The 13,423-nt window shown below is 45.6% G+C and overlaps 1 protein-coding gene and 1 long non-coding RNA gene across 15 annotated transcripts in view; one reads left to right on the top strand and one right to left on the bottom strand.

Moving 5' to 3' along the window:
- The window catches only part of MYZAP (myocardial zonula adherens protein), a 135,961-nt gene that overhangs the window by 65,197 nt on the left and 57,341 nt on the right, over positions 1-13,423 (top strand). For 13 of the 14 annotated variants that reach the window (XR_009500816.1, XR_009500818.1, XR_009500817.1 and 10 more), the window contains 4 exons: positions 3,654-3,767; positions 7,345-7,497; positions 10,976-11,101; positions 12,451-12,579. Coding sequence is in view for 10 of the 14 variants with exons in the window: in XM_059913191.1 (XP_059769174.1) it covers positions 3,654-3,767; positions 7,345-7,497; positions 10,976-11,101; positions 12,451-12,579 (522 nt within the window). In the remaining 4 variants the exon portion in view is untranslated. The remainder of the gene's footprint in view (positions 1-3,653; positions 3,768-7,344; positions 7,498-10,975; positions 11,102-12,450; positions 12,580-13,423) is intronic. The other variant, XM_059913192.1, reaches the window with a different exon arrangement.
- LOC132359354 (uncharacterized) lies at positions 10,049-11,784 on the bottom strand. Its single transcript, XR_009500822.1, has 3 exons — positions 11,496-11,784; positions 10,909-11,116; positions 10,049-10,291 (listed from the first exon to the last, which is right to left on the bottom strand). It is a non-coding gene; the product is annotated as an uncharacterized LOC132359354 (long non-coding RNA).

The following is a 13,423-nucleotide window of genomic DNA, read 5'->3' as shown; positions in this document are numbered from 1 at the left end:
TGATTCCTACTTGAGGTGCAGAGTGGGCAAGGTGGTAACTGAGCAGATGGGACAGGAGTGAATGGGAGATTTATTTTAGTGTATACCTTTTCTACTTTTAAAATGTTTGAACTCTATGAATGTACTACCTACTAAAAATTAAAGAAAAAATAAGCTTCCTCTGGTTTAACCTAGCTAACGCATATGGGAGAAAACATTAAAAAAATATTTGTGATTAATAACCTTGAAGCAAAAAAATCTGTTTTGTATGATATACTTGCCATAAAAGTTAACATCTGCAGAAAACAGAAATATAGATCAGTGGAACAGGATAGAAAGCCCAGAGATAAACCCACACACCTATGGTCAACTAATCTATGACAAAGGAGGCAAGGATATACGATGGAGAAAAGACAGCCTCTTCAATAAGTGGTGCTGGGAAAACTGGACAGCTACGTGTAAAAGAATGAAATTAGAACACTCCCTAACACCACACACAAAAATAAACTCAAAATGGATTAAAGACCTAAATGTAAGACTGGACACTATAAAAGTCTTAGAGGAAAACATAGGAAGAACACTCTTTGACATAAATCACAGCAAGATCTTTTTTGATCCACCTCCTAGAGAAATGGAAATAAAAAGAAAAATAAACAAATGGGACCTAATGAAACTTAAAAGCTTTTGCACAGCAAAGGAAACTATAAACAAGACAAAAAGACAACCCTCAGAATGGGAGGAAATATTTGCAAACAAATCAACGGACAAAGGATTAATCTCCAAAATATATAAACAGCTCATGCAGCTCAATATTAAAAAAACAAGCAACCCAATCAAAAAATGGGCAGAAGACCTAAATAGACATTTCTCCAAAGAAGACATACAGATGGCCAAGAGGCACATGAAAAGCTGCTCAACATCACTAATTATTAGAGAAATGCAAATCAAAACTACAAGGAGGTATCACCTCACACCAGTTAGAATGGGCATCATCAGAAAATCTACAAACAACAAATGCTGGAGAGGGTGTGGAGAAAAGGAACCCTCTTGCACTGTTGGTGGGAATGTAAATTGATACAGCCACTATGGAGATCAGTATGGAGGTTCCTTAAAAAACTAAAAATAGGGCTTCCCTGGTGGCGCAGTGGTTGAGGGTCTGCCTCCCGGTGCGGGGGACGCGGGTTCGAGCCCTGGTCTGGGAGGATCCCGCGTGCCGCGGAGCGACTGGGCCCGTGAGCCACAACTACTGAGCCTGTGTGTTTGGAGCCTGTGCTCCACAACAAGAGAGGCCGCAACAGTGAGAGGCCCGCGCACCGCAATGAAGAGTGGCCCCCGCTCGCCGCAACTAGAGAAAGCCCTCACACAGAAACGAAGACCCAACACAACCAGAAATAAATAGTAAATAAATAATAAATAAATTAAAAAAAAAAAAAAAACTAAAAATAGAACCACCATATGACCCAGTCATCCCACTACTGGGCATATACCCAGAGGAAACCATAATTCAAAAAGACACATGCACCCCAATGTTCATTGCAGAACTATTTACAATAGCCAGGACATGGAAGCAACCTAAATGCCTATTGACAGACGAATGGATAAAGAAGATGTGGTACATATATACAATGGAATATTACTCAGCCATAAAAAGGAATGAAATTGGGTTGTTTATAGAGACGTGGATGGACCTAGAGTCTGTCATACAGAGTGAAGTAAGTCAGAGAAAAACAAATATTGTATATTAGCACATATATGTGGAATCTAGAAAAATGGTACAGATGAACTGGTTTGCAAGGCAGAAATTGAGACACATGTAGAGAGCAAACGTATGGACACCAAGGGGGGAAAGCGGGGGATGGGTGGTGGTGGGATGAATTGGGAGATTGGGATTGACATGTATACACTAATATGTATAAAATAGATAACTAATAAGAACCTGCTTATAAAAAAGAATAAATAAAATTCAAAAAAAAAGTTAACATCTGCAGGAAAGAAGCACAGTTGCCACAGTTGTGTATTAGAGTCTAGTTTATGTCTGGTCTGTGAAATTATCTGCTTAAGTAAGACCTACTGCCTTGATTACAGGGGAGGGGGTTATACAAACATATCCACCTAGCCCATGCTCACTGACACGTAGGAAGAGATTTGTGAAATTCTCACCTACCTATGGAAATTCACTCTGCCATCTACTGACACTAATGACTGTAATTAAAGCCAAAGGATTGGATTTGCAATAGATGCAAAAACAGATCTCTGCCCCTTGCTTTCCATTGCCACCTCCTACACACCCTGTTTTCTCATGCTAGACTGTCGCAGGAGCTCAGTCTCTACCCTCAGTCTCCTCCTCCTCCAGGCCACACCACGGACTGTAGCCAGGTTAAGAAGGTAACTTACTGCTGTAGGAACACACCGTGAGCAGGAACATGCCTCCTGCTCCTGGACCTGGGCTGCTGTTTCAACTCTGTCTCCCACTCCCAAGGGTGCACCTCTCACTCTCTCATGCCTGGCTGCTTCCTGTGGCTCCCACAGGCCACACGGGGTCTACCCTTGAGCCTCCCAGAAACCTTACCCCTGGTTCTACTGCCTCCCAGCCTTCTTTTTTCTGGCCGCACTGCGAGGCTTGCGGGATCTTAGTTCCCTGACCAGGGATTGAACCCGGGCCCTCGGCAGTGAGAGCGCGGAGTCCCAACCACTGGACTGCCAGGGAAGTCCTCTCCCGGCCTTTCTATATCCAGCCCTTCTTTAAGGTCTAGTTTAAGACTGGCCTCTGTTGAATCTCTCTCAAACGTGTTAAATACACGTCCACCAAAGACAGCACAACAACTGCAGCAGCCACAAAACAACTCTTGAGAACTGGTTGAGCCCAAAGTATATTCCTTCCATGGTGAGTAGAAATAAGCAAGATGGGACTTCCCTGGTGGTGCAGTGGTTGAGAATCCGCCTGCCATTGCAGGCGACACGGGTTTGAGCCCTGGTCCGGGAAGATCCCACATGCCGCGGACCAACTAAGCCTGTGTGCCACAACTACTGAGCCTGCGCTCTAGAGCCCATGAGCCACAACTACTGAAGCCCGCGAGCCTAGAGCCCATGCTCCGCAACAAGAGAAGCCACCGTAGTGAGAAGCCTGCGCACTGTAACAAAGAGTAGCCCCCTCTCGCCGCAACTAGAGAAAGCCCGTGCGCAGCAACAAAGACCCAACGCAGCCAAAAATAAATAAATAAATAAATAAATAAATTTGTTTTAAAAAAAAAAAAGCAAGATGGCACAAGAAGGTATCCAACTGCATTCTAGTTCTAAAAGTAGCTGTTCCACTTCCTAGCTATTTGCATACAAATCCCTTAACTTCTCTGATTCTGTTTCCTCCCTATAAAAGGCAATGTTCTGGCTGCCGCGAAGTGTTGCGAGGACTAAGTGAAGCCCTGTGGGGGAATGTGTGAATATTATCCGAAGGAAAAGTAGTCTTGTCTTTCTACTCTCTGGGTCATGCAGATGGTGACTTTTTAATTTAAAGCTGTACTTGAAATATCACTGACCCGGATGTGGCTACCATCAGGGGAATGTTCCAGCCTAACTGAAGGTTGTCATGAGTGTGTGTGCATTGGTTGTGTGTAACTGAAGGTTGTCGTGAGTGTGTGTGCATTGGTTGTGTGTAACTGTCTCTTCAATCTGTCCAGGTTTCACAGGCTCAGCAGGAGTATCAGCAGAATTACATCCAAACCCAGTCATCAGCCCTGGACAGTTTTAATACCATGAACTCGGCTTTGGTGTCGGACTCCATCGGCCTGCAGGTATTCATCTGCTCCCGATTCGCCTGGGTCTCCTCTGTTCCAGTGCAAGAGAGCTTAGCCAAGGGTGGGCCCTGTGTCTCTGTAGAAAAGTAAGTCACAGAATGTCTTCAGCTCATTATTCAGAATCCTTTACACACAGCCACAGTAAAGGCCAGGCCAGGGAGACAGTGAAGGAAGGAAGCCGATGGAAATGCTTCCAAGCGGAGACTCTCAACCTTGGAGTTGCAGTTGTTTTTGCGCTTATTAAAATGGGGGTTTAGATCCTGAGTTCAGTGCTAGAGATGTCACTTGTTCCACTAGACACCCAAGTGGTCCTAAGTGTCAGTGCCTAAGACAGCACATCAGCCCACTCCCTTAAGCCCCAGTGTTACGAGCAGTTCCACCAACCACGGGAAAGCCAGACTTAAGCAAAGGCAATCTGTGTTCATTCATGACAAGGAACTACCAGAGGCTGTTAGGTACTTTTTCCTAATTTAGAAATTATTATTATTACTATTTTTTTGCTGCGAGGCATGTGGGATCTTAGTTCCCCAGTCAGGGATCAAACCTGCACCCCCTGCATTGGAAGCACAGAGTCTTAACCACTGGACCGCCAGGGAAGTCCCTAGAAATTATTTTGCTTTGAAAGAAATCATGTGCCTTCCAAAGAATATCTTGTAGTGCCAGGCAGGGAAGCCAAAAGAGTCAGGATCCCACATTTGTGCAAATGTGTGTGGTCACCACACATCAAGGGGGTTTTTCTCTTGATTAGTTTGATTTGCTAGGAGTTAACCCCTCATATGCTGCCCATTGTTAATCTTCCGACTGAGCCCCCCCACGTAACATGCAAATTAACTTGAAAATGTTCAGAGTAAAGCATTATATTCACCAGAAGCAGCTTCCCTTGCCTTTAATTTCCAAACATGCAAATAATAGTTTCTGTCCCCTTCCAACTTTATTTGGCTCTTATCTCTTTACCTTCCTCTTGAAAGTTCACACAAGCTATTTCACATCCTTTCTGGTTCTCTATAAATAATTTGCTAGATAAGCAAACAAATATTCATGTTGCGATTATCCACTTCCCTTAGGATCTAGTATTCTCTACTAACAGCTGTTCGGGCAGTAGTGCCAACAGCAAAGCTAGGCCACGGTCCCGCAGTGGGCCTGGGTGGGCCTCGTGTTTGGATTTGTCTGGGAGGCCCATTTCTGGTGGGGCCTCTGAGTCCCACCCTTTTCCTGGCTCTCCCATAGTGCCTGGCAGCTTTCCCCTGGCCTCAGGCCAAGCCCTCCTTTGGGTCTGGTTTATTCAGGAGCTTTTATTTTCCCTTCCTCCTGCTATCAAGGGGGCTCACCCAGGCTCCCTTTCCTTCCCTCTCAGACATCTCACTACTGGCCAACCAGGAAATGCTGTTATCTCACCTGAGTTCAGAGTTCTGTTTTATTCGGGGACCTTACTGAGTCCTATAGCCTGGGAATCAGCCTCTCAGACAGCTCTGAGGAACTGCTCCAAAGGGGTGAGGGAGGAACCAGGATAGATAGGAGTTTCACTTAAAAAAAATGTAGCCAAACATCAGAAGGTTACTGTTAATCACAAAAAAACAGACATCTTCAGTTAATGTTTTTAGTGCTTTTCTATGTATAAGAAGATGTAAGAGTCTGGGGTCATCAAAATTATTTCTTTGGTTTGCATCTTAACTATCTAGGGCTAGTTTCCTGCTTTTTTCCATCTTGAATCCCCCTCAGGGCACACTGTTGGGTGGACTGTGGTGGCTGATGACTTGATGGTGGGCAACAGTCATTGTTTACTGGAATGGCAGGCAACATTTTTGTCCACACCCCTGACACGCCAGGCATTTACTTCAGAGGTCAACTGTTAGAACAGGATCCACCCTAACCCAGGGACCCTGACTGATTTCTAGTTACAGTCTAGTCTCTTATTCCAGGGTAGACAGAGGAGCCTTATAATGAAAAGATTAAAAACTGTTGTTTAAAAAAACAAAAAAAGAAGGGGGTGGAGGCTGGGGAAGAGGGAGGAGCAGAGGAAAGAAACACATCACCTCATGGCCAGGAAACTCAACTGAGTCTGAAAATAGTTGGCTTCTTATTTCTTCCATTGTCTAGTCTACCCCATTTTCATTATTACTGACGAGACCAGATCCTTGGTTTGATTTTATAGAATGTCAAAGCTGGAAAGCACTATTGAGATGATCTCCAACCCCCTTGTTTTATGGATAAACAAACTGAGGCCAACAGAAATGACTTGAACAAAGTGTATAGCTAGTCCAGGGCTACAGCCCTGGTCTCTTGGTCCAGATATGGGTTCTGAGCACAAGACCGGTCTCTGTAAAGCCAGTGGGACTTGGAGAGAGGGTGGTTGGCCAGATGGTTTCTAAGGCTCCTTGCATCTCCAATGTTCTGTGATTCCAACTTTCAAATGGCTTCTGCATTTTCTTTAATACCTATTTACCACTATTGAAAATCCTTTCTACTGATTCGAATAGGTTTAGAAATGAGGCTTATTATCCAAAGTGGAGGCTAAGGAGTGGAGGAGCTTCAGAGGCTGGTCATCTACAAAGAGGACTCAGGTGTTAGGAAGTGTGTTCGACACCAGAGTTTCCAGATCTTCTAATATAAAGTTGTAGGTGACTTCAGGAGGTGGTAGAAGGTGCCCATAAACCTGTGTCTGGTGGTAGAAATTCTGGGGTTGTGGAAACCATTTCTCTGTAAGGAGAGTTAAGCAAGTAACCTGCAGCATGAAATAGCAGCTATATTAATTTAAGCATTCCTGCTCCAGTGGGCAGCCTGGAGCGATAAGCAACAGGCTTCTGACACTTGTCAGGCACTTGTCTGAGTCACAGACTCGGCTCCCTGCCCCTCCCTTCATCACTGCCCTTCTCCGCCTGAGTGAGGGAGGTGAAGCATTTGCACGCATTACAGTAACCTCAGCCCTGTTGTCGCTGCCCTGGCAGCTCGTCTAGAAGTACAGAAGTAAACAACCTGTTTAAGAAAAAAGGGGAATATCTCCATTTTATAAAACACGTATTTTGTTTTCTGATTTCAGTTTGGGAATATGGAAAATATGGAAGATACAAAGAAGAAAATGAATACCATCTATAATCCTATCCCATAGTGAAAATCGTTATTTGGATTTTAGTGACTCCTTCTAGTTTTTTTTTTTTTTTTCTAGGCATGAATACATTTGGACAGATGCTTATGCATTATTTTTTTCAAAATGGGATTCTTCTGTACTTACTGTTTTCAAACCCAATTTTTTTCCATGTGAAATTACATATTACGAACGTGTTTTCTTGGAAAAGTGTTTTAATCCATTTCCATCCATCCTAAGCAGTGGCAAGCGGTGTTAGCAGCAGCCATGGCATGTTACGGGGGAAAGCTGGCTGGCCCACCCAAGTACAGGGCGGCAGACCTCCCGGCCACCAGGGGGGCCCTCAGGCGCTCTAACACCAGGGTCCCAGGCTTGCAGCTCCTGTGGGCCGATGTCTCCCTCAGCCGTTAATGACAAAGGGATGTCCCGGTGTATGACTCTGGCCATGTTTTCTCACACCGCTAGATCTGGTTTTTATTTTCATCCTGACAGAAAACCCTTGTGGATGTTACTTTGGAGAATAGCAACATTAAGGAACAAATCAGAAATCTGCAGCAGACACATGAAGCCTCCATGGACAAGCTGCGGGAAAAGCAGAGGCAGTTAGAGGTAGCACAAGTGGAAAACCAGCTGCTGAAAATGAAGGTAAAGTACAGCAATGTAGATTTCCTGCTAACCTTTCTCTCTTCTCTCCTTCTTTTCTCTCTTCTCCCATCGCCAAGTCTCCCATTTCCCTTGCTCTCTTCTCTTCTTTGTTGGGCTTCCCCACCCTTTTTGTGGCCAGCGCCACAGGATTTGACTTGAAGGGACTGAGGCGGTTTCTGTGTTCACAGCTGTCAGTGCAGATCGGGGGTACCCTGTATATACCCCTGTTGGGCTCTCCTGCCTTTGTTCCAGTGGCCTCAAGGGCTACTGAGACCTCATCGTGGCACTGCTCTTATGTACCGAGAGGACCCTGGGGCTGCCCACAGGTCTGGGACTTCAGAAGCTTCACTGTCTAGATTCTCTCTGAGGTTCCAAGGCCTCATTGTCTGGTTTGACAATGAAGAGCTGAAGGGCCCCCAGGAAGAAAATGGATGGATGACCAAGGACTCTGGGCAGTGTCCCTCCTGCCCCCAGGTCGTGCTTATTCCTCAGCTCAGCCTCTAAGGCCCTGGAGATGTCAGTGCTCCTTCCAGCTTTGAAACTTCCAGGAACCGACCCACGAATGGCTCACAGAAGTCACTCAACAAATTATTTCCTGAATGGATTTGTTTTTATTTAAGCCTGTGCTTTTCAGATTGTGTTCAACACAGCCTTAGGCTATTCTAGGGGAGAGTGTGTTATGGGTAGTGTACCATGTGATTTATTGCTCAAACCAGAGTATGTTCAGGAGTGAAGGGAGGTGCTATTAAGAATTTAGTTAGGGGAACAAACTGGGCCACGTGGTCCCCTACCTATGGGCCGCCTCAGGGACAGCTGATAGGGAGCATGGGCCACCACGCCACACTGTGTAGCCTCTGTGATGGCTGCCCCACAGGCTGTGGCATCACCACCCACTTGGCCAAACACAACCACCTGGGAAAGGGGAGGGACCAGAGAGCTACACAGTCAACCAGCTCCTCTTTGCTTTCACTTCAAACAGGGATGCTCTTCTACTTTTTCATATATTGTATTTCTGCGTAAGAGTTACTTTGGAAAAAAAGGCGTTTGTTGCTGAAAAATTCTGAAATGACTGTTTGGAGTCTTTTCCTCAAGGTAGGATCTCTATGCAGTCGTTCATTCCACAAATATGTCCTGAGTATCTACTCTCTGCACCTGTGTTCTGCATCCGTGTCTGTTGCAGAGGTGCTGTGGTGTCAGGGAGACCAAGCCTCTAAATCCAGTCCTCAATTGCCTGTTTTAGAGACTAATGCTTTACTTTACCCAGCCCCACACCCCCCAAATTACAAAAGTGACGGGTCTCAGAGTATTTCATGTGACCTGGATGCAGTATAAACAGGACGTGAGGGACAGAGCCCATTCTAGAAGTGGAGATGGAGTGCAGGACACGCTGGGTCTCTTTCACCTAATGATAACCTCTGTTCAGGGTTTCCCATTTTGTGGTTTCTTGGTACCAAAACTTGCCTAGTGATGAGAGGGGGAGATTGAGAGGGCATCAAGAGAGACTTTTGTCCCGTCTTTGGAGTAAACATCATGTAGCCTATCCGGGTTGTAGTACACCTTACTCATCCAGAGGTTACCTACACAGCTAACTCAGCTCTCTTAAACAAGCAGTAAGCTGGAAGGAGGGGACACAAACCTTCAGAGTCATAAAATCAATGGCCTGAAGTTCACAGGTGAGGGCAGGGCCGGGGAAGAAAGGAAACACCAGCCACTCCCAACATAAGCCTGCTTGCCCACGGCTCTACTTTTTCTCGTCTCCTAAGCTAGGCCTGTGCAAGCCCCCAGGAGTCCCCAGCTAAGGTCCCTCAAACCAGATGGGAATGTTTCCAAACACAACATTTGGAAAAGCACAAAGGTATGGAAAGGATGAGTCCAGATTTCTTATATGAGCTTAAGTGTTTCCTAGAGACTGATTGGCCAGTGCAACTAATGTGATGGCTTCAACTCCATGTGGGCAGCTTCTCGTCAAAGGCCTTCCTGCTTTTCTGACTTAAAATTTTTTTTAAAGTAATGTATGCACCTGGGGGGAAAAGTCAAACAATATGAAAGGTAACATAGAGGTATGCCTGCACCATTTTACATTCCTACCAGCCATGTAAGAGGATTGCAATTTCTCCCCATCCTTGCCAACACTGGTTACTCTCTGTTATTGATTATAGTCATCCTCGTAGGTGTGAAGCTCATTGTAGTTTTGCATTTCCCTGATAACTAATGATGTTAAGTATCATGTTTTGTGCTTATTGGTCATTTGGATATCTTCTCTGGAGTGTCTGTCAGATCCTTTGCCTATTTTTAAATTGGGTTATTTATATTTTATTATTGAGTTGTAAAATTTCTTCATATATTCCAGATACAAGTTATTAGATAAATAATTTGCAAATATTTCCCCCCAGTCTAGGTGTTATCTTTTCAATTTCTTGATGCTATCCTTTGAAGCACGGAAGTTTTTAATATTGAATATTGATGAAGTCTTATTTATCTCTTTTTCATCAGTTGTGCTTTTGGTGTCATATCTAATTTTAATCAAAGGTCACAAAGATTTGCCTTATGGTTTTCTTCTAAGAGTTTTATAGTTTTGGCTTTCACATTTAAGCCTTTAGTCCATTTCGCGTTAATTTTTGTATATGGTGTATTAGGGATCCAACTTCATTCTTTTGTATGTGACAAATCTGATCATCCCAGCACCATTTTGTTGAAAGGTCTGTTCTTGTCCCAGTGAATGATCTTGGTAGATAATTGTTTAAAATTTAATATTTATAACAGACAAATTATTTACTTGGTTTCAAAGTTAAATCTGCAAAACAAAGAAATAGAACATCAATATCTGTAATCTCCTCTTTTCTCTTTAACTCCCTCCTTCCTCCTATAGCAAACCTTTTTACTTTTTAATTTGTAGGACTCTGACCCAACTCTAATAACGTAGTGGTCTTATTTTCAGCCCACAGTAGAATACTGAAGAATTTAAAAAGCATATCTTTCTGAGGCCAATTAGAGTGTGGATATATTAACTAGAGAAAAAGGTTTGTTAAAACTGATAGAATAAAAGATGATAAAAATTTCAGGAGCAAAAGAACATTAGACAGGGAGAGTCATTGAAGAAAGAGGTCAATAAGACAGTGGAGCATGATACATTTTAGAGAATTCAGTTTAAAAATGGCTAAATTTGGGGGGCAAGGTTGGCACTTAGAGAGGTACGTTTCTGCCTTCTGAAAAATTCCCTCCTGTGGAGCACCTTTTCCAGATAATATCAAGTAAATTAGTGTAAGGGGCCACTTTTAATTTTCTCTGCACCTGCTCACCCCTTTTCCTTCTTCCTTGTACCTCTTTGCCCGTTAGTTCCTGCTGCCTCTGTCTCCTGCAGAACCCTGGGGCATGGGTCCACTCCCCCGTGAGTCCACACTTGATACCTACAGAGTGAAAGGTGTGGATTCCCCCTGAGCCCGCCAGAGTTGTAGCTCTGAAGTGAGTCTCTCTGCAGGTGGAATCCTCCCAAGAAGCCAACGCGGAGGTGATGAGAGAGATGACCAGGAAGCTGTACAGCCAGTACGAAGAAAGGCTGCACGAAGAGCAGCAGAGGCACAGTGCCGAGAAAGAGGCGCTCCTGGTGTGTATGTCCTACCTGCTGATGGGGTAGCAGAGAGTTTGGGGTGCGTTATTGTTGGTGAGCTTTACGTGGTAGGGTTTGTGCTCAGAGGGGAGTTAGTGGGCTCTAACGTGGGTGACGGGTCTAGGAATTTATTATTTGCCGATTCACTGCTCTCCGTTCTCCCTCCCTTCCTTTACTCACCACCTTCCCTGCTTGGAATAGTCCTCAATCACCCCTTTCTCTAGCTGGTCTGACCGTTTGCCAGCATCCGAGCAGATCCTGGGCTTAGCTGCAGCCACGCCCTTTCTCACTCCATTTGCTCTTCCTTGCCCGTCCTTGATCCTACCTACGCTCCCTGAGAGCCCCGAAGATGCCAGCATCTCCACGAATGAAGTCTTTCCCACTCACACACCTGCAAGTGTCCTCTGTCCTTGGGAAAGCCACACTTTCTCTGCTCTTTGCCATGGAATTCTCTTGTCCGTGTTATTGGAGCTGGGCTGTATGTCTCACATCTTGGCTTCTCTGGAAGAGCATAAATTCCTTGAAGGCAGGGACTCCATTCTGCCTTATCTTGTGTCCTCACCGGCTTAATACATGTGCTGATTGATTGCCTGAGTCGGCGCTTTGCAATATGGGAGAAAGATCTGGGCATTCTGCATTCAATTCCAGATCCAACCCTAATTCCGTTTAGGTTGTGTGACACTCTGAGCACCTAGTCAGGGGATAAATAACATTTGTAGGCTCTTTTTAGACATAAAGACCCAAGGGGAAAAAAAGGAGAAAAAATAAGTAGGCCCATTAAAAAGCCATGCAGGCTTCCCTGGTGGCGCAGTGGTTAAGAATCCGCCTGCTAATGCAGGGGACACGGGTTCGATCCCTGGTCCGGGAAGATCCCACATGCCGCGGAGCAAATAAGCCCGTGCGCCACAACTACTGAGCCTGTGCTCTAGAGCCCGCGAGCCACAACTACTGAGCCCACGTGCCACAACTACTGAAGCCCGTGCGCCTAGAGCCTGTGCTCCGCAACAAGAGAAGCCACTGCAATGAGAAGCCTGCGCACCGCAACGAAGAGTAGCCCCCGCTCGCCGCAACCAGAGAAAGCCCGCACACAGCAACGAAGATCCAACGCAGCCAAAAATAAAAAAAATTAAAAATTAAAAAAAAAAAAAAAAAAAAGCCATGCAATGTGTCTTTATTCATGGGTGAGAACCAGAATCCTGGAATTTGAGTTCATGATCTGTGAGACACTTCTAGGCCCCCAGGTCATGCTTTTAAAGAGACATGATGATTTAGCCAGGCCTGAGCTGTTTGGACCCTGATTGGTAGCTACTCCACGCTCTGCTGAGGAGAGTACATTTCTTTTGCAGGAAGAAACCAATAGTTTTCTGAAAGCCATTGAAGAAGCCAATAAAAAGATGCAAGTGGCAGAGACCAGCCTAGAGGAGAAGGACCAGAGGATCGGGGAGCTGGACAGGCTGATTGAGCACATGGAGAAGGTAACACAGCTTGGGGCCCGGGGCCCCTCACCCAGCCTCCCTTGCGGTGCCGCAGGTCCCCTGCAGGCCTGCCCCAAAGTATGAGAAGCCCTCATCCCTGCAATTTGTGACTTGAAAAAAACAAAGAGAAAACTGTAAAAGAAAGTATAAGGAAGTCCCACAAAGTTCTAATTTTTCCCATGGTGAAAATTTTGATGCTTCAAAAAACATTACGTATCAAATTATTTACAGAAGCTAATATTTTAGCAGCCCTGCTTTGCTGGGGCCCCAAGCATGAACTTAGATTACTTGTTGAGCAGGCAAGCCCTATTTCGACGTCACAGCGACACCCCAAGCCCTGCCTGGGTCTGAAGGGTTGGCTTTTCTCTGACACTCTGTGTCGGAGTGGGGGACACTGCCTTTCTCTGTGGGTTTGGGGGGAGGCCTGCAGAAGGCAGGAGCTCTGCCCGGATAATGAGCCAGTCTAGAGAAAGGGAAGAGGGAGCCTGGAAATGAGGCAGGAAGTGGAGAAACGGGAAGGAGGTGTGGGAGAGAGGAAAGAGAAAAAAGAAGAGAGAGAAAGGGCGGTGACCTTTAGCAGGTGATGGCTCGCTGCGGGGGGAGGGGGGTAGTTGAAGGCTAGAGCTGTGGCTGCTTCCTGGAAAGTGGGCCTCTAGTGGCATGAGTTTGCAGAACAGCACTGACCGGCCAAGACCTGACCCATCAGCATCCCTTAACTCACTCACGCTGGATGCTGAGAATCCCCAGGCTGACGATGGAGGGAGGGGGAGTGACAGTGTGAGCAGGGTCAGCAGCTGGGCTCCCGGGTGATTCTGAGAAGAGGGCTGACCCGTGGTGTCTGCGG

The sequence above is a fragment of the Balaenoptera ricei genome, chromosome 2, assembly GCF_028023285.1.
Source record: "Balaenoptera ricei isolate mBalRic1 chromosome 2, mBalRic1.hap2, whole genome shotgun sequence".
Classification (NCBI taxonomy): domain Eukaryota; kingdom Metazoa; phylum Chordata; class Mammalia; order Artiodactyla; family Balaenopteridae; genus Balaenoptera; species Balaenoptera ricei.
This window is presented reverse-complemented; position numbering and strand designations above follow the sequence as displayed.